This window comes from Neovison vison, chromosome 11 (genome assembly GCF_020171115.1).
Source record: "Neovison vison isolate M4711 chromosome 11, ASM_NN_V1, whole genome shotgun sequence".
NCBI classification, from domain to species: Eukaryota; Metazoa; Chordata; class Mammalia; order Carnivora; family Mustelidae; genus Neogale; species Neogale vison.
The window spans coordinates 10,662,810-10,687,250 of NC_058101.1; the positions used below are offsets into that span (position 1 = coordinate 10,662,810).

The following is a 24,441-nucleotide window of genomic DNA, read 5'->3' on the forward strand; positions in this document are numbered from 1 at the left end:
CAGGGAAGATCTGTGTTTCTATCAGGAATGCCTTCAGAGATACGCGTTCCTGTTCTAGGAGGCATTCAAGCAGTCCACAGATGACTCCTTGTCAGGAGTAAGAGACAGTATTGGACCAGATGGTATTCGAAGTCCTAACACTAAAAGGCAATGATTAAGACCCAATTATCAAAATTTCTTAGCCCTCTAATAGGATCTTTTAATATATTCCTCCAAAAACATTATAATAAAGAGTTCCAGGGGTGCCCGGGTGGTTCAGTGGGTTAAGCATCTGCCTTGGGCTCAGGTCATGATCCCAGGGTCCTCATAACAAGCCCCCTCTGGCACCCTGCTCCACAGAAAGCCTGCTTTTCCCTTTAACACTCTTCTTGCTTGTGTTCCCTCTCTCCTGTCTTTCTGTCAAATAAATTAAAAAACTAAAATAAAATTTAATAAATAAATAAATGTTCAGGGGATTGAGCCCTCCCTTGGCATTGCACTCAGTGGGAGTTTGGGATTCCCTCTCTCCCTCTGCCTTTCTCCCACACTGCACAGCTTGCTCTGTCTCTAAAATAAATAAATTATCTTAAAAAAAGTAAGAAGAGTTAAGAAGAAAGGTGATTTTACAAATATATTAAGGTAAAAAAATTGAAGTTTTAAAGAGAATAATTAAGTCATATGTATAAACGAGACAATCTGGAAATGGAGCAGGAGGCTATTTTGTGTTAAAGAATAGATTTCAATGCTGATGACTTTTCTATGATGGGCAAGTAAGCTGAAAGTGTTTAGGACCACAAAGTACCAGGGTCAAAATTAGTGTCCATAGACTGCTTGAGTGCCACCATTAAAAGCTCTCAAAAAACCCTTGGTTGATCAGCGCTCCCAACCTTATTTTTCTTAGGGCTCATTTCAGGATGGAAGCCTTTTTTGCCATATATCCACATGAACTGAAGTATTTATAAACTTTGTTAAATGTTTAAGAGGTTGAGTTGGACTTATAATCAAATATCCCTTTGCACTCTTAAGAAAAAAATATGAAAATCAATTTTGGATTAAACAAATTTGACTTTGAAAATTATATTCCTTGGTACAAGATAGTACAAGAATTTGAAAACCTCATTCACCTTCACTGACAACAAAGTTATTTTGTGTATTAGCTTCAATGCAATGATGTGGTCTGATGTTTCCGCAAGAAGCAGCCAGATGTTACCCAGCATTACTAACACTAGAATGGGACAGAGAATCCCTGCCCTTTATTTCTTCCTAATTTTTGGATACGTTATTTGTTTTGATATGATAGTTTTTCCCATTCACCAGAGAGTTTCTGGAAGAAAAGGAAAACAAATATAAAACAAAACAAAAATATAAAAACAAATATAAAACAAAAACAAAAACTAAATGTGTCCCCTAAACCTAACTGCACTTTTGTAAATAATGCTTTAGTGGACCTTTCAAATCATCACGTCCAAGTGTCTAATTTATTTCCTGCTGAGACTCACTGATCGACAAATTATGATCCTGAGATTTTGATCTTGGGTGGCTGTGAGGATAGATGATATTATTAGCTGAGATAAGGAATACAGGAAGATGAGTCTGTTCAAATGTGGAAAGAAAAACCATGTAACTAACACTGATTCCTATGAAGAATTGTTTACCAACTAAATACATCCAACTTTAATAGAACTGTCACAGGCCAAAATGTCAACTATAAGTCATGGAAATACAGCAAATTGTGGAATTCTAGACTGTGTTTCACATGGATAAAAACTAAATGTGTCACCTAACTATAATGTTCATTATATTTCTGTTGAAATCCCTGAAGTCCTGTACTTTTATTCTCATCCATAAAGCCAGTTCCTCAAAGACCACCATATACTTAGGAGACAGGAAAGCATCAAAGTGTGATTCCACAGAAGATAGTAAGCATGAATGGAGCAGAAGAATCAAAACGAGGCACACTCATTTGAAAACCCAAAAATCTAACTTACTCAACAAATATATACTTAGTTCCTATTAGAGGCCAGGCACATGAATTACCTGTCTTTGTATCCTAGTATTGTATTAAGCGCACATTAGGGTCACAGTATCTTTTTTTTAATATTGAATGGCTATACTAATTAATTATAGAATACTTTTTTTTAAGGATATCAAAGAACCTTCTGCTCAAGTGTCATCTAAATAAAGTGTGGAAAGTGTCACAGCTGTTGATGTTACCTGGAATTTATTTTATTTAACTGACAATAGCAATCAGAAGGCATATTAAAAAAAGAATCTTGGGGCACCTGGGTGGCTCAGTCGGTTAAGCATCTGACTTGATTTCGGCTCAGGCCATGATCTCAGGGTTATGAAATCAAGCCCCAGCTTTACTGGGCATGTGTCCTGCTTAAGATTCTCTCTTTCCCCTTTCCTTTGCCCCTCCTCTCTCTCTCTTTCTCTTCAAAGAAAGAAAGAGAGACAGAGAGAGAGACGGGAAGAGGAGAAATAAAAAGAAAAGTAGAAAAGAAAAGAAAAAAGAAATCCTACCAATATATCAATTTACATGAGGGTCAAAACTGTTACTTATACTAACAGGGGGGGAAAAGATGAAATTAAGTGGTTCCTTAAGAGAGACATTTTCCTGTCAATTATATGCATCAGCCAGCCACACTATATTTGACTATATATCAAAGTACCCATAAATTTTGCCTAATTCAGAAGTTCTACAGCTTTATGAGTTCTACTATCACTAATCACAATCTACTGCTAATTCACTCCTGCACTAAGCTACTGCTTCCACTTGACCAGCACAGAGGTGGGGGTGGCATATGATCACTTGTTGGCGTGGCACTCTGGAAGAGCATTACAGGTTGATGCCCTGAGCCATGTGCCTCAGAAGATCATAGATGATGCTCTCGTGCTCCTATAGAGAGCTCTGATACCAAAAGCCTCAAGTCTTTTTGAGCAAAGACTTGAGGCTGATGTAACAGACCAGTAACTGCATGGGGTAATATGAGGTAACAGTCTGATGCACCCCTCTAAAAAGAATAGGGAGTGCAAAGAACACAGAAGTGGAGTGCTGGTATTCCATTCACATTCCCCTTGGCACTAGGGCTCTCTGGACGTCCCTGATATACAATTAAATTCCTGACAGGCAGGCTAACAGACTCTTTTACCTCAAGTGCTCATACTGATGGACTGCCATTAGCCTCCTGAGGGAGAGAAAGTGTGGATAACTGACCCTGGTCTTGGCCAAGGTAATGACTGAAGTAGGTCATTGACTGAACTAGGAGAATAGAAATGTCAGTATAAGGGACAGAGATTTGAGCAGGATAACCAAGGGGACTGTGACAAGTTTAATTTGATTGAAAAAAAAAAAAAACTTGAAGAGGTAAATGTAAGAAATATCATCTTTCGTCACACCAGATCTATTTTGTACACCTTGTCACCATGCTCTTGCTTCGGGAGATGGGCCTGCGTGGTCTTCAATAGGTTCCCTTGTCTCCAGCTGGGTTTAGCCTGGGGCAGCGTGGGAAGGCCATCAGAGGGAAAAGAGAGATCAAGGTACTTATTCCCTAGGCTTTATGGCTATGCAGTTGCCTCAGGCTGGCGACATCCCTCAGTCCAAGGTCACAGCAGCTCCCAGGACGGTTTTTCTCCAGCCTTTTCTCTTCTTCTGGGTTCCAGCAACCACTCCTTTGGCACAACATTTGGGCCAGGGATAGATAGTAACAACCCCACTGTTATGAGTACTGGACACTATACTCTCCCTTGTGGATCCCCTAAACCTAACTGCACTTTTGTAAATAATGCTTTAGTGGACCTTTCAAATCATCACGTCCAAGTGTCTAATTTATTTCCTGCTGAGACTCACTGATCGACAAATTATGATCCTGAGATTTTGATCTTGGGTGGCTGTGAGGATAGATGATATTATTAGCTGAGATAAGGAATACAGGAAGATGAGTCTGTTCAAATGTGGAAAGAAAAACCATGTAACTAACACTGTCAGTGAACGGCAGTGCTAGTACTACATTCTACAGCTTCTGGGTTCTCATATCTGCACTTTGTCCATGAAACGCAGCATCTCTGCTTCACTGCATCCCACCAGTCATCAAGGATGAAGTATTGAGTCTGCGTCCAGGATTGTGGTAACCAATGCGAGGAATCCTATAGAAGTAAAACAGTTTTCTAGCAGTTTACAGTCTGAACTAACCTACAAGTGTTTAGAAATGAGCATGCAAAAGACAGATGGCTGGGCCAGCTAAAGGAAAAGAGGGTATTTTGTACGACAAGGGTACTGCCATCCAGCATTAGTGTTCTGTTTCGTGTGAACGGTTGGTGTGAGCGAGGAAGTCGTAACAGCTGGTTGATTCTTGTCACAGCAGTCGAGGATTGTCTAATTTACTCTGTTTAAGCATACAAGTTGTAACTGTAGAACGTAATATGTAAGCATAAGAATCACTTAACCTATCGGTTCCTGCCTATACAGACCACCCTTCTAAATGACAGCTTAAATCCAAACTTATTTTCGCAAGTAAAAGAGCAAAAAATATACAAAATATATGTTTATAAACAATAAAAAATTAAAAATAATTAAAATAAATATTCAAGTATTCAACATAAAAAAGAGCAAAAAATATGTTATTAGTCGTGCATGAATTTATGAATTTGTGTATGGATTGCTACTGTTTAGCTATAAATATAAAGTGAGTAGGAGAGATGACAATCTGAAGCTTATACACCTCAACATAGCTCCTCAGAAATCACATATATTTTTTCCTGCTTGTTTTATGATTGCTATACACAATTCTAAACTATGCTGGGAAGCCTCTTCATAGGGATTGAATAACCAGAATACCATCATTATTCTATTTTCATATGCTCATGACTTTCTCAGCAGCATTTATCAACACTGAGAAATGACCACTTGCGCTCTTATAAGGGGAAATTTCCTTTAAGTCTGAAGAGCTGTTATCAGTTTGGGAGTTCTTGTTGGAAGAAAAAGGTGATGCCTACATAGGCAGTTGAAATGATCTTTATTCATCTTAAGGTCAAAACTAGCTTATTTTGCAAATTACAACTTACAATTGCTTCACAAATTTTCTACTTTTCGCCTGCTATGTCTATATAATTTCATACTTTAGCAAATGGAAGAGATAAACAGGGTGATAATTCCCAAAATGTGAGCCAAAAAGAGAGAGAGAGAAAGAAAGGTCTAATGAATTAACTAATAAGGAAAAACCTCAACAGGGAAGAAGAAATCATCCTCAAAGACATTTTACCCAAGGCATCTGGCCTACACAACACTACACTGTTGAAAAGGTGGATTGAGTTAGCATGTCTCCCCAAGTGTGAACTAGTGTTACGAGCTCAAAAATTTTCCAGGATGGGCAGTTAATCTGAACATACAGAGCAGGCAAGTCTTAGGCAATTGAGAGTTATGAGGACAGTAACTACCTGAAAAGTACAGGTTCTATCTAAGGCCTCAAGCAGGTGCATGTGTGTGTGTTTATATAAACTATGATCTAAATGAAGAATGGCCATAGGCTAAATTCTGCCTGTTGACCACCATTTTGCGACACCTGTTTTAAACACATTAAGTTGAATACTTCTACATTTCACTTTGTGAAAATTTTTCATTCCTTGGCCCAGCTAGTTTGGGACATCTCATTATTGCTATGGTCTTAGTGTTGTATCCCCCATCAAGTTCTTATGTTGAAATCATAACACTCCAAAAAGATTGTGTTAGGAGGTGGTACCTTCGGGAGGTGCTTAGGTAGTAAGGGTGGAGGCTTCATGAATAATTTTAGAGGCCCGATGGAGAACCCTAACTCTTCCTCCATGCTTGGACACAGTGAAAAGGGACTGACTATGAGCCAGGAGGAGGGCCCTCACTCAACCTTGCTGGTACCTGACCTTGGACTTTCCAGCCTCCAGAACCATAAGAAATAAATTTCTGTGGCTTATAAGCCACCTAGTCTATGGTATTTTGTTATAGCAGCTCAAACAGACTAAAAGCAATTATCAATCCTTCCTTTTATTTTCAATTTTATAAGAAAATCAACTTTTATACTAAAAAGTCAAAAAAATTCCTAGGTGTGAATATATTAAGCTTCATTCTGTAGGAAATGAAAGAAAGTAATTTCAGCAACTCTATCTCGTGTCTTCTAAAACCTTTCCACTCCTTCCACACAAAACACAAGGGGAGAAATTTAACGAGATTCCGGTTGCAAAGAGCAGCTCGTTGATAAAAATCAGGTATAATCAAGATTACCTAAGAAATACTGGCTTCCTAAACAGTGAGGACTGAACTGCAAAGCAAAGGATTATCTTAGTTTCACTCTGCAGGTAAAAAAACAAAACACCATTAACTAACTGTTGGTCTTATCTTGTAGTCTGTCCACGAACCACAGTTTTGACTTTACGTTCACCCAAGCATATTAACGGGAGACAGGATGTCTGCACAACCCAGCTCAATTATCTGTTTTTCTGTTCTACAGCATTCATCATTATGGGAAGGAAATTTTGGCTCAGATGACGGTCCTATCTTATACCAATACTGGTATAAATTTACTCCCACAGCCCATAATTCAACTACTAAATTACCACATGTACAGCTCATGAATTAGAAATTCTACCTCAAAATTCCTTGCTAGTATGAAAAGTGTTTGCTTATGTACTTTAAAACTATGGATTTAAAAGGTCTTTTCCTACTCATGCATTTTTAGATATTAGAAAACATCCTACGTTTTCCTTCAGTACAATAAGAATTATGATAGAATTTATGACAGAATTATGTGAGCAAAATTCTTGAAAGTCTTTTCAAAGCTGGACATTAATTAGATTAAAAATACATAATACACACATGGACAAAAACTAGATATCAATGTTTTAATGCACAAAATTGTATTGTGAAAGTTGAATTACAGGAGACTTTTTTATTCTGTAACATCGTATTATTGTTAATACAGTATATATTCAGTGAAAGGTATTTAAAGCTCAGGTACTTACCGTAGTTGGAAAATAACGGCTAGTTTTGAATTTTTTCAGAGCCATAGAAGAGGTGTAGGTGCCCAAGAAGAGGATGAAAGACATGAGTGTGATATCGGGAACAAAATCACAGTTGTTCCCCACGAGCTTTCCTCCATATTTCAAACACTTCTTCGTTGACAAAAACGCCCAGTCAAAGGTAGCATTATGGTACTGAAGAGGAAAAACACGAAAATTTTTCTAGAGAGCACCAACGCGAAAAAAAGCAGCATTTGATATCTGATGGGCTCTGTAGGGTTTAGCTAGAAGTCTCTGCCCAACATCTGGTGGGCAACCACTGGACAGTGAAACCTGAGGAAGTGTTAATGGACTCAGGTAAGGGGGGCCAGGAGGCTAGCGATGACTGAAACTACAATGGAAATGATGCAATCTGTTAGCTAGGTTGAGCTACAGTCCTACAATCATCCATTTGTTCAACAGAAAACAAACCACAAAATCCTTCTTTCCTGTCAACCTTCCTGAGAGTAAACTGAGACACACTAATATCCAAAATGTGAGACTCTCTGAAACACCTTTGTTGTTCAAAAAGTACTTTCTTTTGTAATCCAAAGCTTCTTTGCATTCAAGTTGATGGCCCTATGGTCAATGCTCTCTAAAAGCTTTATTAGGCTAACCATGAACTTACCCAGCACTTTGCAAAAGAGCTCTCTCTTTTCTAAATCACTAGAGACTAGTGGTTTACGGAATTAGATGGTAAAAATGCTGATGGTCCCTGCTTTCTCAATTGCATATCCTGATAAAATAAAGCTTTTTTTTCTTGCTGACTCCAGGTCAGCTTCATGAGGAGCCAGTACTGGAATACTCTGTAATGGGCTATGGAGTTGTGTGGGGGATATCTAATCTATCCCAATGTTACCTGACCTCAAGTTCATGTGTCAATGTTCAAATTTTCTTCTATCTCATGAGTTGCTATTGGGTTGTCAGTACTTCTTAAAGCAACTAACTCCTGTTCCTATTTCCTGTTTCTAATATGCAGGAGAATCTTTTTGCTAGCATGGTGGGTAAGGCCCGGGTACTCATTTCCTAGCTGTTCAGAGTTTTAGTTGCCACCAGCTCACACCTGCCTCCTTCTCTAGAGAACTGCCTTCAGTCACATAAGAGCTACCTCACCTAAAATGTAATGTCCTCTTGCAGCCACTTAGAGACCAATACTAAATGGGATGCAGACTACAGTTCCCCTAAATATGTTGAAAATCATATGTGATAGTGTTTGGAAGGTGATTTGGTCATGACAATGGAGCCTTCATGAATGAGTTCATGTCTCTATAAAACAGACCCCAGAGAGCTCCCTTGTTTCATCTAACATATGAAGATGCAATGAGAAGAAGGTTGTCTAGGAACCAGGAAGACCTCATCAGACACTGAATCTGCCAGCACCATGATCTTGGACTTCCTCTTGGGTCCAAGGCTAATGTGTATGTCACGTGCTAACAGAAGAGTTATTTGAGAATACCTTGCAAATAAATATGGAAAGATAAATTTCTCCTGTCCTTTGGAGCAAGAGTTCTATCTCACACCAAACACATCATCAATATACTTCACTGTTCAACGAATTCTCTTGATGTAAGTACCCTACTCATAAAATATCACACATGTAAAAGAAAGATTTCTGGCCAGAAAGAGTTCATATTTTTATAGAGCTCAGAAGATAAAGTGCTTACGTAAGTCAATAAAAATATAAACTCTAGATCTTTCCCTGAAATATTTTTTTCTGTATTAGTTTCAACTTATAAACTGAGTTACATAATTATTCTTTTATCAAACTCTTCTTCTGAGAGGTGATTAATCATGTCTCATCTTGTTTTTCACATTTCTGCATATGAATGTTTTTAGCAGAACACATTTAAAGTTTAGAGGTCATAATAGGTAACAGATTTCCTTGTTTTCAAATCAGCAAAAATTTATCATAATATCACTTCAGCATTTTAACATCAGCAGACTCCTTCTTTATAATCCAAAAAAAAGTAAGCTGTGTTAAGACAATCCCAGCAGGCAATTTTTATTGATTTTCTTACAGAGATTCAGGATGAGGCAAAAAACAATACACATGTACATAAAAATGATAGATATGTTTTCTCATTTATATCAACCTAAAATGCCAGTATCACTATTTTGTAAGCCCCAAATGATTCTGTGTATTGTCATGCAGACAATTTAGCTTCCAAAACACCTAAGGACTTTAATACAAAAACTTCAGGAGCTTGCATAGATCTCTCAGGATAGATATATATGAAGTTTCCCGCTCCCATAAAAGTTTAACATTAGTGTATAAATAATTCTATTTGAATATTATTGAAGAGGCATCTATATTTTTGTGTTATTTCAGTGCTCTTATTCCATAAAGCTAATATCAATGAAGATTATCTCCACTGGACTTGAGGAAGTACTGATATCACAAGCAAGCTAACCATTAAGACAAAGCATGGCTCATCTATTAATGGTGTATATATGTAAATCTGAAAAGTAAAATTTTAGATAATTGGCTAATAATTTAATTGTCACAGATACTATTTATATAACTTTTACCCCCAATATATCTCATTTTGTTATCTATGAAACAGAAACTTTTGGGTACAAATGATATTTGTACTTCAAAGATCCATTTTGCTTTGCCTATGTAAAGGGAACATAAAAAAGAAACTGTACAGATTTTAGTTACCACTTGCTATAGCCCAAGAGTTTTCAAATTTTAATTATCAGTGAAATGCCTCTTCATGTGAAATTTACCTGAAATCCTAATATTTAAAACTGAGCTATTCTGTGATATGTAGTTAAGAGGCATTGAGCTTCTCTATCTTAATACCCCTAATCCACCTCAAAGCAGATTGCTGAGTTACCTCTCAGGAATCCTAGCTTAGTCTGTAGGGAAGACAGCTTTAAAAACAATGCTGTCTTATTAAAAGTTATCTATATCTGGGGCACCTGGGTGTCCAGGGATCAAGCCCCTCATCGGGTTCCTGCTCAGTGGGGGGGTCTGCTTCCACCCCCACCTCTGTTCTTCCTCACCCACCATGTGTACTCTCTTTCTCCCTCTCTCAAATAAATAAATAAAATCTTAAAAAATAAATAAATATTATCTATATCTATCACTTATAAGTTGTCTCAAATTACCATGAGTAGTTTAACCCAATACTGAACAAAAGATATTCCACAGGCCAAATTCAGCCCATGTCCTATTTTCATAAATAAGGTTTTTTGAAACACAATCATGCTCATTTCTTTACATAATGTTCATCATTGTATTTGTGTTATAATGCAGTGTTGAGTAATTTCAACAACAACCAGATATCTGACTCATAAATCCTAAAATATATACTCTCTGGTCCTTTACAATAAAAGTTTATCTTCCTTGATTTAATTTCTTATCTAAGGCTCCTATATTACTTTCTATTATCCTTTTAAATAAAAATTTCATGCTTCATTCATGTTAGTACATCACACATTTTGTTTGACAACTTTTCATACTTTACATTATTATTTCATGGACAGTGTTTTTGATACTGGTTGATTCACTGTAAACAGTTGTGGTTTTGATCATTTGCATTTTCAAATTGTGGTAAGTCACAGAAAAAACAAAAAGATGTAAATAATTCTTCCCCAGGCTCATACAACTCCCAAAGAATTTACCTGATGTAACTACTGAACATATATCAAAAAAGCAGACTGGGAAAATACTACCATGAGCTTCAAGCTCAGCTCTACCACTATTTAATTGGAAAACAAAACCAAAAAAAGTAATTTCACTTCCCTGTGTAAGTGCCAGTAGGACTTTCACTTACATGGCTGAAAAAGAGGCCCATGAAGGTCACTATGGTCACGGTACAGAATAGTACTCTTCACATGCAAACTACTCTGGTTATGACTCAGGACGTCATGGTGGAAAGTGTACACCACATAACACTGCCTCCTAAAAGAGGCAATCCTGGGTTGGACATATCTAGCATGGATGCTAAGTAACCTGAAGAAAGAAATCCCTGAGTCCCCTGAAATATCACATGAGACACTGTGCATGAGTGTATATCGAGGAAAAGCGACCACAGATTTCACTAGGACCTCAAAGGAAGCAGCAATGGAAGAAGCTTCAGGAGCACTGCTCTGGTTCTGGCACCTGTGGGACCATTCCATCCTCATGGCACAGCTTTCTCTTTGTATGTCAACCACACTCCAGTTTTCATGGACTCGAAGAGCCAATTCATGATCACAAGACTAATGATGATTTGTTAACACATCAGCAAATGTTCTCCAAATAAGAGAAAAATTGTTTGGTAACTACGTCTTGGTAAACTCCATCCCTGTTTGAATTCTTGTGGGCATTTTAAAGTTAATGTGTCCAAAAGTAACTTCTAATCCCTCCTGTTCCCCTAGGATCTTGCCCATCTCTGTTAATAGCAACTTCATCCTACTAGAGTCTAAACACAGAAAACCTTGAAGTCATTGTTAATTCCTCTCTTTCTCACATGTCACATTATGGCAAAAATGATCTCAAATCACATCCAAAATTAGGGGTGCCAGGCTGGCTCAGTTGGCAGAACATGTGACTCTTGATCTTGGGGTTGTAGGTTCGAGATCCAGCGGGGTGTAGAGTTTACTTAAAAATAAAAATTAAAAAAAAAAAAATCACATCCCCACATGGACTACATCTCACCCATACCCACTGCTGTCACCCTTATTCAAGCCACCATTATCTCCCCTGGGCTTAATTTGGGAGCCTTTTACCTCACAGCTTCTGTCCTTTATTCCTTATAGGTGATCCTTACTCCTCTGTGGATTTGACCTTTATTCTCTATGCAGAATTCTATACATCATAACTTAACTACTTACACCAAAAATTTAAGAACAAAACCAAAGGGAACATAATCTCAGAAGCCCCTTCTGTCAAAACTCTCATAGCACATTTACCTCTATTTCTTATGATGCTTAGAACTTTCCATTGCAAGAATACTGTGGCTGTGCTGCACAGAGAGATGTCTAATGCATTTCAGATGTGAAGATGTCAACTTAGGGGAAGGAAAACAGTGTAAAACATCTAAGGTACCCACAACAAAATGAAGATACTACAAAAGATTATGAACATGCCACGAGAGTGATGGGTAAAAGGAAAGGCGTGTGAGAATGTTGAAAATCAAGGGAGGAAAGGGTCATATGTGGAGGAGAGCAGAAAGGGTCTAGTGTTGCAAAGATGATGAAGGATAAAGACAGCAAAATCCACTGTTTCTTTTTTTCTCTTAAATTTAACATGTTTGGGGCGCCTGGGAGGCTCAGTGGGTTAAAGCCTCTGCCTTCAGCTCAGGTCATGATCCCAGGGTCCTGGGATCAAGCCCCACATCGGGCTTTCTGCTCAGCAAGGAGCCTCCTCCCCCCCCACCCCTCCCGCCTGCCTCTCTGCCTACTCGTGATCTCTGTCCGTCAAATAAATAAACAAAATCTTTAAAAAAAAAATTAACATGTTCAAAACTAACTCCTAATACTGAATACTCCTAATATTGAATATTGGAGGGAGATTCAAAGGAAAGAACTGACTTGAGAAATAAGAGGACGAAAAATTGAAAAGGCTATCCCAAACTACTTTTTCAGGAAATACAGTAGCAAAAGGATAGGCCAGTGCATGTGAGCACTACAAGATCAAGGGAAGTTCTTCAGAGCTGATGAAGACTTCTGTAGCATTTGTGGTGGGTGAGAAAGAACCTGGTGATGGGGTGGAGGGAAGGAGGGCATGCTGGGAAAAAACAAGGACAGGGAAAGGAAGGTGAAAGACTAAGTGATGAGAGAGACTGACTAGGGCTTTGGGAACTCTTTGCACCAGGGATGGGGAAAGGCTAGAAGTGACAGAAGTATAGAGCCGGCACACCAAAGGGACTGTGTGTCACTAAAAAATAAGAAAGAACTGACCAAGACAGAGGCGGGGTTTTACTTATGATACATCAGGCTCCCAAAGAAACTTTAGTTAACTGGAAGCATTCATCAAGATCTGACTGGCTGACATAGTCAAGGGAGATATCTACCAGTTTATCTATCTTTTTATCTGAAAACAAATCTGAAGTAAAATAAACTTTAAACGAAAGTTGCCAGATAAAGGGAGGAATTAAGATGGCAGAGTAGTCAGGGACCCGAGGCTTGCCTGGTCCCTCGAACACAGCTAGAGCAACATCAAATCATTTTGAACAACTAGAAAATTGATCTGTGGATGAAGAAAAGAATCTGCATGACTCGGGGGAGAGAATGTGGCAGATGCATGGCTCAGAGCTCTGAACTGGGAGAGAGAAAAGCTATGGTGCCACGAAATGTAGGGAGTGATTTTCATGGACTGAAGTCAGGGAGAGAGAGAGAGAGCAGGAGAAAGATCAGCGCACAGGGTTTGTACAACATGCTGTGGTGAGAGGATCCCCTCAGTTGTCCTGGGTGAGATCATGCCCCTTCTTTTTTCTTTTTAACATTTTATTTATTTATTTGAGAGAGAGCACAAGCAGAAGGAAGGGGCAGAGGGAGAAGCTGATTTTTCACTGAGTAGGGAGCCTGCTGCAGGACTCAATCCCAGGACTCTTTTAGTTACCACTTGCTATAGCCCAACTCCTAATACTGACAGCTGACAGCTACCTCTTAATAACCAACTAAGCCACCCAGGCGTCCTGATCACACCCCTTCCTGGAATACATTTGGAAGAGGGTATATTGCCTCTCTAAGGACAAAAGGCCTGCTGGGAGCCTTTGAGGACCCATTCAACAGCAGGGTACAAAGGCATGCATGGAGGGCAGATAACCTGGTCCCAGCTTTTCACTGATCATCACAATATACCTAAGCACCATGTTTGAGTATCATGGGACTGCTTTTCTGGGACAGAACGGTGCCAGGTACAGCACTGTGAGGCTTTCCTCTGGAGTAGGCAAGTGGGTCCACGGCTTGTTGTGCCCTTTAAGATTTGGAGTTTTGAATCCCAGCCACTGGCCAAAGATAAAACACAGCCTGGGCATGGACAGGTTGAGGGCAAGGGTCTGATAAAAGTCTAGGACACAGGAGGGGAGACTATTCCCTTTCCTGTGAGGGCCTCCTGAACAGCAGCAGCCACAGGTTCCCCTCCCCAGGGATGAGAGGGTGGAATGATGTCATCCTCCAACCCCCACCCCTCATTAGCACAGTCAGACTTCAGAGAGAAACAAAGCAGCTCCAGTGGAGGCTGGAGTTTCTTATACCAAACTCTACACCTTCTGCACCCAGCAGGAGCATCTTTACCAGGGCAGGTCTGACTGTAAGCCTGCACAGTGCACCTCTCTCCCAGAGGACCAACACAGGCCCCCCGCATGTACCAAGTCTACCCATCATAGAGTGTTCTAAAGTATCAGCTGCAGTTCTGGTGAAAATAGGACCAGGATTTCTTTTAATTTTTTTTCTTTGTTTTTCTTTTTTATTTGGTATCAGATTACAATTTTTTGTTCATCCCTTTGCTTTTATTGTTCCCTTTCCTGTTCTCTTTTCTTAGATCTGGACTTTTTTTTTTTTTAAATCAGGCTTATCTTAATAAGCAAATCAAAGCACACCTAGTTAAAGGTCCAAACAATTCTCAATGCAAGCAAGGAGGAACTCTGTAGGGGACTGACCTGTGGGAAAGAGCAGTCAAAACACAACAGTAGGGTATGCACAGCATATACCAGAAATACTTCCTGAGGAGCCAGGCCCTGGACAGTATATAATCCCTTCTTAATACAGTATTACTCTCGGGAACAGGAAACATAACAAGCTTTCATAATATGCAAAAGACAGAAACCCAGACCAATAACAAGATGGAGGAATTCTTCCTAAAAGACAGATCAAGAGGAAATCACAGCCAGGATTTGTTTAAAACAGATATAAGCAGTATATCTGAAAAAGAATTTAAGTCAACAGTCATAGGAATACTAGCTGGGCTTGAAAGAAGCATAGAAGACACCAGAGAAACCCTGGCTGCAGATATAAAAGATCTAAAAACTAGTCATGCGGGGGGAAAAAATGCTATAACTGAGAAGCAAAACCAACTGGATGTAATCACAATGAGGACGAAGAAGTAGAGGATCAAATAGGTGATACAGAAGATAAATTTATGGAAAATAATGAGTCTGAAAAGAGGGAAAGAAAACTAATAGATCTTGAATATAGACTTAGGGGATTCAGCGATTCCACAAAGCACAATAGTGTATGTATTGTAGGTGTCCTAGATCAAGTCCAAGAAGCACAGAGAACTCCCCTCAAAATCAACAAAAACAGGTCAATACGACAATATGTCACAGTGAAACCTACAAAATACCAAGATAAAGAGAGAATTCTGAAAGCACCAATGGGAAAAAGGTCTTTAACCTGCAAGGGTAGACACATAAGACTGGCAGCAGACCTGTCCACAGTGACTTAGCAGGCCAGAAAGGAGTGGCATGATGTATTCAACCACTAAATGGGAGAAATATGCAGCCAAGAATACTTTATCCAGCAAGTCTGTCATTCAGAGTAGGAAAAATAAAGAGTTTCCCAGATAAGTAAAAATTAAAGGAGTTTGAAAAACTAAATCAGCTCTGCAAGAAATAGTAAAGGGGACCCTTTGAGTGGCAAAGAGAGACCAAAAGAAACAAAGACTAGAAAAGAACAGAGACAATGTATAGGAGCAGCAACTTTACAGGTAATACAATGGCACTAAACTCGTATCTACCAATAATTACTCTGAAAGTAAAGGACCAATCAAAAGATAGAGGGTATCAGAGTGGATAAAAAAGCAAGACCCACTGATATGCTGTCAACAAGAGATTCACTTCAGATCTCACAAAGTCACCTCCAGATTGAAAGTGAGGCAGTGGAGAACCATCTGTCATGCTAATAGACATGAAAAGAGAAAGCTGGAGTAGCCATACTTATATCAGGCAAACTAGTATTTTAAACCAAAGACTGGTTTAATAAAAGATGTAATAAGAGATGAAGAAGGGTACAACATCATAATAAAGAGATCTATCCAACATGAAGATCTAAAACTTGTGAATATCTATGCCATGCCCCCAACTTGGGAACAGCCACATTCATAAATCAACTAATAACAAATTTAAAGAAACACGTTGATAATAATACAATAATAGTAGGGGACTTTAACACCCCATTCACAGCAATGGATAGACCATCAAAGCAGATCAACAAGGAAACAAGGGCTATGAATGACACACTGAACCAGATGGACTTAACAAACATATTCAGAGCATTTTATCCTAGAGCAGAAAAATAAACATTCTTTTCAAATGCACACAGGATAATCCCCAGAAAAGATCACATACTGGGTCACAAATCAAGCTTCAATAAGTAGAAAAAGATTGTGATCATACCATGTATATTATCAGACCACAATGCTTTGAAAGTTAAAGTCAACCACAAGAAATAATTTGGAAAAACCACAAATATATGGAGATTAAAGAACATCCTCCTACTAAAGAATGAATGGGTTAACTAGGAAGTTAAAGAAAAAATTAAAAAAATACATGGAAGCAAGTAAAAATGAAAATATAACAGTCTGAAATCTTTGGGATGAAATAAAGGCAGTCATAAGAGAGAAGTATATAGCAATGCAGGCCTTCCTCAAGAAGAAAATCTCAAGTATACAATCTAACCCTACACCTAAAGGATCTGGAAGAAGAACAGCAAATAAAGACTAAAACCAGCAGAAGGGAAATAATTAAGATTAGAGCAGAAATAAATAATATAGAATGTTTTTTAAAGTAGATCAACAAAACTTGGAACTGGTTCTTTGAAAAATTAATTGGTAAACCCCTAGCCAAACTTATCAAAAAAAAAAAAAAAAAAAAAGAGAGAGAGAGAGAGAGAGAGAAAGAAAGGACCCAAATTTATAAAATCATGAATGAAAGAGTGGCAATCACAAATAACCCTGCAGAAATACAAACAATTATAAGAGAATATTGTGAAAAATTATATGCCAACAAATTAGGCAATCTGGAAGATATGGATAATTCCTAAAAACATATAAACTACCAAAACTGAAACAGGAAGAAATAAAAAGTTTGAACAGACCCAGAACCAGCAAAGAAATTGAATCAGTAATCAAAAATCTCCCAACAAACAAGAGTCCAGGGCTGGATGACTTCCCAGGGGAATTCCACCAAACATTTAAAGAATACATACCTATTCTTCTGACACTGTTCCAAAAATGGAAAAGGAAGGGAAACTTCCAAACTCTATGAGGTCAACATTACCTTAACTCCAAACCAGACAAAAACCCTACTAAATAGGAGAATTACAGACCAATATCCCTGATGAACATGGATCCAAAAATTCTCACCAAGATACTAGCTAACTGAATCTAACAGTATATTAAAAGGATTATTCACCACGATCAAGTGGGATTTATTCCTGGGCTGCAGGGTGCTTCAATATCCACAAATCAAACAATGTAATAAACCACATTAATAAAAGAAAAGGTAAGAACTATATGATCTTTTCAAAAGATGCAGAAAAGCATCTGAAAAAATACAGCATCCTTTCTTAATAAAAAACCCTCAAGAAAGTAGGGATAAAAGGAACACATCTCACTATCATAAAGGCCATATACAAAAGACCCACATCTAATATCATCCTCAATGGGGAAAAACTGAACTTTTCCTCTAAGGTCAGGAACATGACAGGCATGTCCACTCTCACCACTGTTCAACATAGGACTGGAAGTCCTAGCCTTAGTAATGGAACAACAAAAAGAAATAAATGACATCTAAACCAGCAAGGAAAAAGTCAAATGTTCACTCTTTGTAAATGACTTGATTTTCTACATAGAAAACCCAAAAGAGTCCATCAAAAATTGCTAAAAATAATGCACAAATTCAGCAAAGTTACAGGATATTAAATCAAGGTACAGAAGTCTGTTGTATTTCTACACACCAGTAAGGAAGTAGCATAGACATAAATCAAGGAATCAATCCCATTTACAATTGCACAATAAGATAGCTAGAAATAAATCTAACCAAAGAGGTAAAAGACCTACACACTGAAAACTACAGAACACTTATGAAAGAAACTGAAGAGGACAGAAAGAAATGGAAAAGCATTCCATGCTCATGGATTAGAAGAACAAATATTATTAAAATTTTCTAAAATACAGAATGTCTCTACTACCCAAAACAAGCTACACATTCAAAACAATCCCTATAAAAATAAGATCAGGATTTTTCACAGATCTGGAACAAACAATACTAAAATTTGTATAGAGCCAGAAAAGACCCTGAATAGCCAAAGTAATATTGAAAATGAAAAGCAAAATGCTGGCATCACAATCTCAGATTTCAAGCTGTATTACAAAGCTGTAATCAGCAAGTCAGTATGGTACTGACACAAGAGCAGACACACAGATCAATGGAACAGAATAGAGAACACAGAAATGGATCCACAACTGTAGAAAACAAGAGATGTTGGTGAGGATGCAGAGGAAGGAGACTTTTGCACTGCTGGTTGGAACAGAAACTGCTACAGCCACTCTGGAAAACTGTATGGAGATTCCTCAAAAAGTGAAAAATAAAACTACCCTATGGCTCAGCAATTGTCCTACTAGGTATTTATCCAGAGGATACAAAAATGCTTGATCAAAAAGGCACATGTACCCCAACGTTTACAGCAGCATTTCCAACAATAGCCAAATTATGTAAAAAGTCCAAATGTCTAACAACTGATGAATGGATAAAGAATTGCTATACAGAGAGCATGGAATATTACTCAGTCATCAAAAGGAATGAAATCTTGCCATTTGCAACAACATGGATGGAACTAGAGTATATTACGCTAAGAGAAATAAGTCTGCCAGAGAAAGACAGATACACAATTTCACTCATGTAGAATTTAAGAAATGAAACAGATGGACACAGGGGAAGGGAAGGAAAAATAAAGTAAGATAAAAACAGGAGACAGACTATAAGACACTCTTAAAAATAGAGGACAAACTGAGGGTTGCAGGAGGAGAGGCAGATGGGGGGGTGGGCTAAATAGGTGATGGACATAAAGAAGGCACTTGTTGGAATTAGCACTGCGGGTTTCAGTAAGTGATGAATCATTAAATTCTATTCCTGAAACCAATACTACACATATGTTAACTAACTTGAATTTAAATTAAAAAAATAATAAATTGAAATTACCAGATAAAATAAAGGATGCTCAGTTATATCTGAATTTCAGGTAAACAGTGAATAATATTTTTATTATAAATATGACCTATACAATATATAAGACATATTTGTACTAAAAAAATTATTCATTATTTACCTGAAATTCAAATGTAACTGGGACCCTTGGTTTTTGTTTTATTTTGTTTGCTAACTCTGGTGAGGTTATTTCAATAAGATATAGACTATTCTGAGTAACAGCTACAAGTGGAAAATAGAAAAATGTAGCCAAAAGAAAACAGAAAATGCACTGGATCCTGATTAGATAAAGGAACTAAGGTAGTGTTAAGGGAGCAATAAAGAAGAATAAAACAAAAACAAATTTTTAAAAGTTTCCTTGGAGAAATAAAATATGTCCACTTAAATATTAACTAATAATGCAAAGCAGTGAAAAAAGTGTCTGAATGAACAGTATAGAAATTAGTGGATCAGAAAAAGGACTAATCAGTTTCATTTAGCACAGAGAAAACAAAAGTTAAGCTAAGCCTTAAAAGAAAGACAGGTCCATGTAGAACTCTCATACTCCAAAGAGTAGAAAAAAGAGTGGCAAGAGAACAAAACTAAAAAAGAATGGCAGAGAGAGTAACAAAACTGAGTGGAAGGGGAATAAAAAATGAGAAGCTTTGGATGTATATTTCTTCCTGCACTGGCATAAAACAAGAGGTAAAGCAATAGACAAGGAGAAGAGAAAAGATGCTGATTCAGGGACATACAACACTTCATTCACTTATCCAGCACATCCTTTCTTCAAAATTTACTGGACGTTCCCCAGGTGGAGAAACTAACAGTGAGTGGACCAGGTGAGCCAAAACAGACTGACTGTGCAAATGGATAATTAAAAAAAAAAATAAGATAAATGGGACCAAGTTGCTGAGGATCATAATTGTGGTCAATTTCATGAAAAAGAAATATCAACCTGTTTTTCTGGATCTCACTTTCTAGATAATTATTCTGTTAACACCGAATAGATTTGTTTGTAAATCTTAAAAATCCAAGGTATACTGAAGGGAATGAATTTTAAAATTTTAAATTCTATAGCATCCTCCCAATGACAAAAGTGGGAGATACATATGTGAGAGAGGATGAGCAAAATGTTGATTGAAGCTATGTGATGTGTATGTGGGGGTTCGCTGTACTATTCTCTGTACTTGACTGCATGCTTTAAAACTTCCCATAATGTTTTTAAAAGTAGGAACATGTGATATTCAAGGGGATTTAAGGACAGAATGGCACTTAACTTTCTCAGTGAGAGAAAAATCACAAAGATGTTATGCACAAGAAGATTAATATGACATTCTATTTCCCATGAAAATGACTGTTAACTCCTAAAATCACCCTGAAGGTACATCAAATCAAAGCCCTTTTGCTTCCATGTCTGACTGCCAAGCAGAATTTATGAGACTATAATAGTTCTTAGTTCTATGATTAACAGCATTTCCATGTAGACATGATATGCTTCACTGCACAACATAATAAGCAAAAAAATAAAATAATAAAATAAATAAAAATGAAAGATCCTCTATTGCTCTCCTTAGGTATACTGCTCAACTGGTAAAGTATGGGCTTTTTAAAATATATACAAATGAAGGTAATTCTACGAATAAAAGTCTCAAGATTAAGTGGTTAATGTACTCCAGGGTTTTTTCCCTGCAGTGAGTAGGCCAGATTTACAGTAATCTGCAATCTTACTTTATGAACTAAAGGATACATTTGAGCTGCAGTTTTCTCTAGCTGTATGTGTTGTTGTGAAATATCAAAACTAACTGGTGATTCTACTTTGATTAAAACATAGAATGTAGAATGAAAATAGACCACTTTCTTATAACATACACCAAAATCAATTTAAATGCATTAAAGACCCCAGTGTAAGAGAAAACCATCAAAATCCTAGAAGAGAACACAGGTCATAACCTCTTTGACATCATCCACAGCCACTGCTTTCTACATATGTCTCCTGAGGTAGGTGAAACAAAAGCAAAAATAAACTTCTGGGACCTCATCAAGATAAAAAATTTCTGCAGAGTGCAGGAAACAACAAAACTAAAAGGTAGCCTACCAAATGGGAGAGATATTTGCAAATGACACACCTGATAAAGGGTTAGTATTCAAAATCTATAAAGAACTTACCAAACTCAACACCCAAAAGACAATCCAATAAAAAAGAGGCAGAAGACATGAATATACATTTTTCTAAAGAAGACATACAGATGGCTAACAGACACCATGAAAAGATGCTCAATATCCCTCATCATTGGGGAAATATGAATCAAAACTACAATGAGATATAAACTCAGACCTGTCAGAATGGCTAAAATTCACAGCTCAGGAAACAACAAATGCTGGTGAGGATGTGGAGAAAGGGGGACCCCTCCTACACTGTAGGAATGCAAGATGGTACAGCCACTCTAGAAAACAGTATGGAGGTTCCTCAAAAATGTTAAAAATAGAACTATCCTACAATTCAGCAATATACAACTAGGTATTTATATGAAGAATACAAAAATACTAATTCAAAGGGATACATGCACCCCAATGTTTATAGCAGCATTATCTACAATATCCAAATTATGGAAACAAGTATCCACTGACTGATGAATGGACAAGGAAGCTGTGCTATACATAAGTGTGTGTGTGTGTGTATGTGTGTACACACACTATGGAATAGTACTCAGCCATCAAAAAGAATAAAATATTGCACTTACATAATCTCACCAAACAAACTGAGGTTTGCTGGGGGTTGGGGAGAAGAAGGATGGGGGGGGTTATGGACATTGGGGAAGGTATGTGCTATGGTGAGTGCTGTGAAGTGTGTAAACCTGGCGATTCACAGACCTGTACCCCTGGGGCTAATAATACATTATATGTTAATAAAAAATTTTTTTAATTAAAAAAAATGTTGCACTTATGACAACACGGATAGAGCTAGAGAGTGTTATGCTAAGTGAAATAACAGTCAGAGAAAGACAAATACCATACAATTTCATTCATATGTGGAATTTAAGAAACAAAACAAATGAGCAAAGGGGGTAAAAAAAGGGAAAGGGAAAGCAAGGAATTAACTCTTTCACAGTTTCTAAAAATCTACCAGAGAGATAAGGATATAGAGAAACTTAAATAAACTCTAAAAAATTATAAGACCTTCATGGGAGAGAAGAACTCCATGGCTGCCTTGTGCGTGCCAGAGCAGCACATGGAAGAGAAAGCCTCTGCAGATGGAGGTATGGACAAATAAGTCAAATTTTCAATGAGTTTTCAATGGCTGCATGTAGACTGGGGTGATAGATCAGAAGTCCAAGGAGCCCTAGGCATTAGACTCAGCCTGCATCCATCCACCAAACTTTCTCACGGTCTTGCCAAGTGCACAGGTCGTATACAAAAGGTGGGAGGTTTGACAGGAAAGCTGAGAGAACTCCCCCCTTAGATACAGAGCCCCAACCAAATGTAAGAGAGTCACTTTCCTAAGATGGGAAGCAGGGCAGGAGAGTGGAAGCAAACCCCTCTGAGGCATTCAGGCATTCAGGCCTTTATAGGGCATCTGCCCTCTGAAGGCTGGGACAGAGTAGCTGAGCAAAGAAAGATCTCCCATGGCTCAGAAGCTGAGGCGTAACATAAGACAAAGAGCATTCCCCATCGGATTTCCTGGGAGAAGGGCAATGTTCTATACGTGCCCGGTGTTGGGTGATGATTACATGAGTCTATAAAATGTCAAAACTCATCATGATGACCACGTAAGAACTGTGTGTTTTACAGTGCATCTCAAATTTAATAATTTTTTTTAAAAAGAATCTAATGTGAAAAACAAAAAGCAACTAATCTATTTAATCACTTCCTTAGAAAAGCTCTGATGTTGTGAAATCTGGTCTCTCCCTCTGAGAGCTGCTAAGTTGAAGCCAGCACATCCTAAGACTCCCTGTATCCATATAGTGTGGAGAAGCTGTGGCTGGTCTCAAAGTTTTAGAAGGACCTTTCGAAGAATTCTGTTTGCAGGCTGAAACGGTATGCCTACCTGTAAGTCTACAGGAAAACTGATGAAGGTGAGAAGCATTAAAAACATAATGAATCCAACAATGAATGGAAATAAAGGAAAACCGGTCTTTTTTTATCTTGAGGGATGGTTATTCTAGAGTTCCAGGCAGTCTAAATGCTCTAGTGCCCATTTTTCCTGAAAAGACACTGCTACTATGAAGAAGAAAAGTTGTCTTGGTGCTAATGAAGCTGAAGAGAAAAAGCCTTCCTTCGCCTGACAGGATGTTCTCAGAGCCTTGTGAGACGGAGCCTTGCCGGTGCCCCAGGGCTGCATGTCACTTTTCCAGCACTTTCTTTCATAATCTAATTATGGCTGAATAAAAGAAGGAGATTAAATCCTTGATGACTCTGTGTCCCAGGAAAGACTGAGGGTAGCAGAGCTAACATGGCCGAACCCAGAGAGGGCCCAGTCGCCCGTCAGAACAGAGACATCCAACTTATTTTCTCCACAGACCTGACTTGCGGTGGCAACAAGGCCTACTGGAATGATAAAAATACGCAAACAGAATAATTATAGTATCTAACGTGCTTGAGAAATAAGTATGTGCCAGTCACCATGCTAAGTCGTAGACTTCCGCAGAGCCAGTGAGATGAAGTACTATTCTCATCGGCGCTTCGCGAATGGGAAACGGGGCAGCTACCAAAACCTGTTACGTAGTGGATCCCTACGTTTGAAACCGGGCATGAGAACTCAGTATCTGTAAGTCCTTCTACATGAAACACTATTCTGCTTCCCCAAACAATGGAAAGGGGCAGACTTTGGAGTCAGAAAGCCCTGAGTTGAAATCGTGATTTTTACAGATACTGATGATACAGCCTTTGGAAGGACAGTTAACCTTTCTAAGCTTCGATTCCATTCACAGGACACAGGTAACATCACAAAATAGATGGACATAGGGGAAGAGAAGGAAAAATAAAATCAGATAAAAATTGAGAAGGAGACAAACCGTAAGAGACTCTTAACTACGGAAAACAAACAGGGTTGCTGGAAGGGAGAGGGTGGGGGGTGGGGTAATTGGGTGAGGGAAAGTAAGGAAAGTATATGATGGAATGAGCACTGGGTGTTATAGAAGACTGATGAATCACTAAATTCTACCCTTGAAACTGATAATATACTGTATTTAACTGAATTGAATTTTTAAAAAATTTTTAAATACAGGTAACATAATAACTCAAAAGTTATTCTTAGGATTATAGACAATGTGACGAGCCTGGCCCTTAGTAGGTGCTCAACAAATGGCAGTTATTA

At 38.1% G+C, this 24,441-nt stretch overlaps 1 protein-coding gene across 3 annotated transcripts in view; it reads right to left on the reverse strand.

The window, feature by feature from the left end:
* SLC4A4 (solute carrier family 4 member 4) overlaps window positions 1-24,441 on the reverse strand; it is a 350,693-nt gene that overhangs the window by 46,478 nt on the left and 279,774 nt on the right. For all 3 annotated transcript variants that reach the window (XM_044225660.1, XM_044225658.1, XM_044225659.1), the window contains one exon: window positions 6,970-7,161. In XM_044225660.1, coding sequence (XP_044081595.1) covers window positions 6,970-7,161 — 192 coding nt within the window. The remainder of the gene's footprint in view (window positions 1-6,969; window positions 7,162-24,441) is intronic.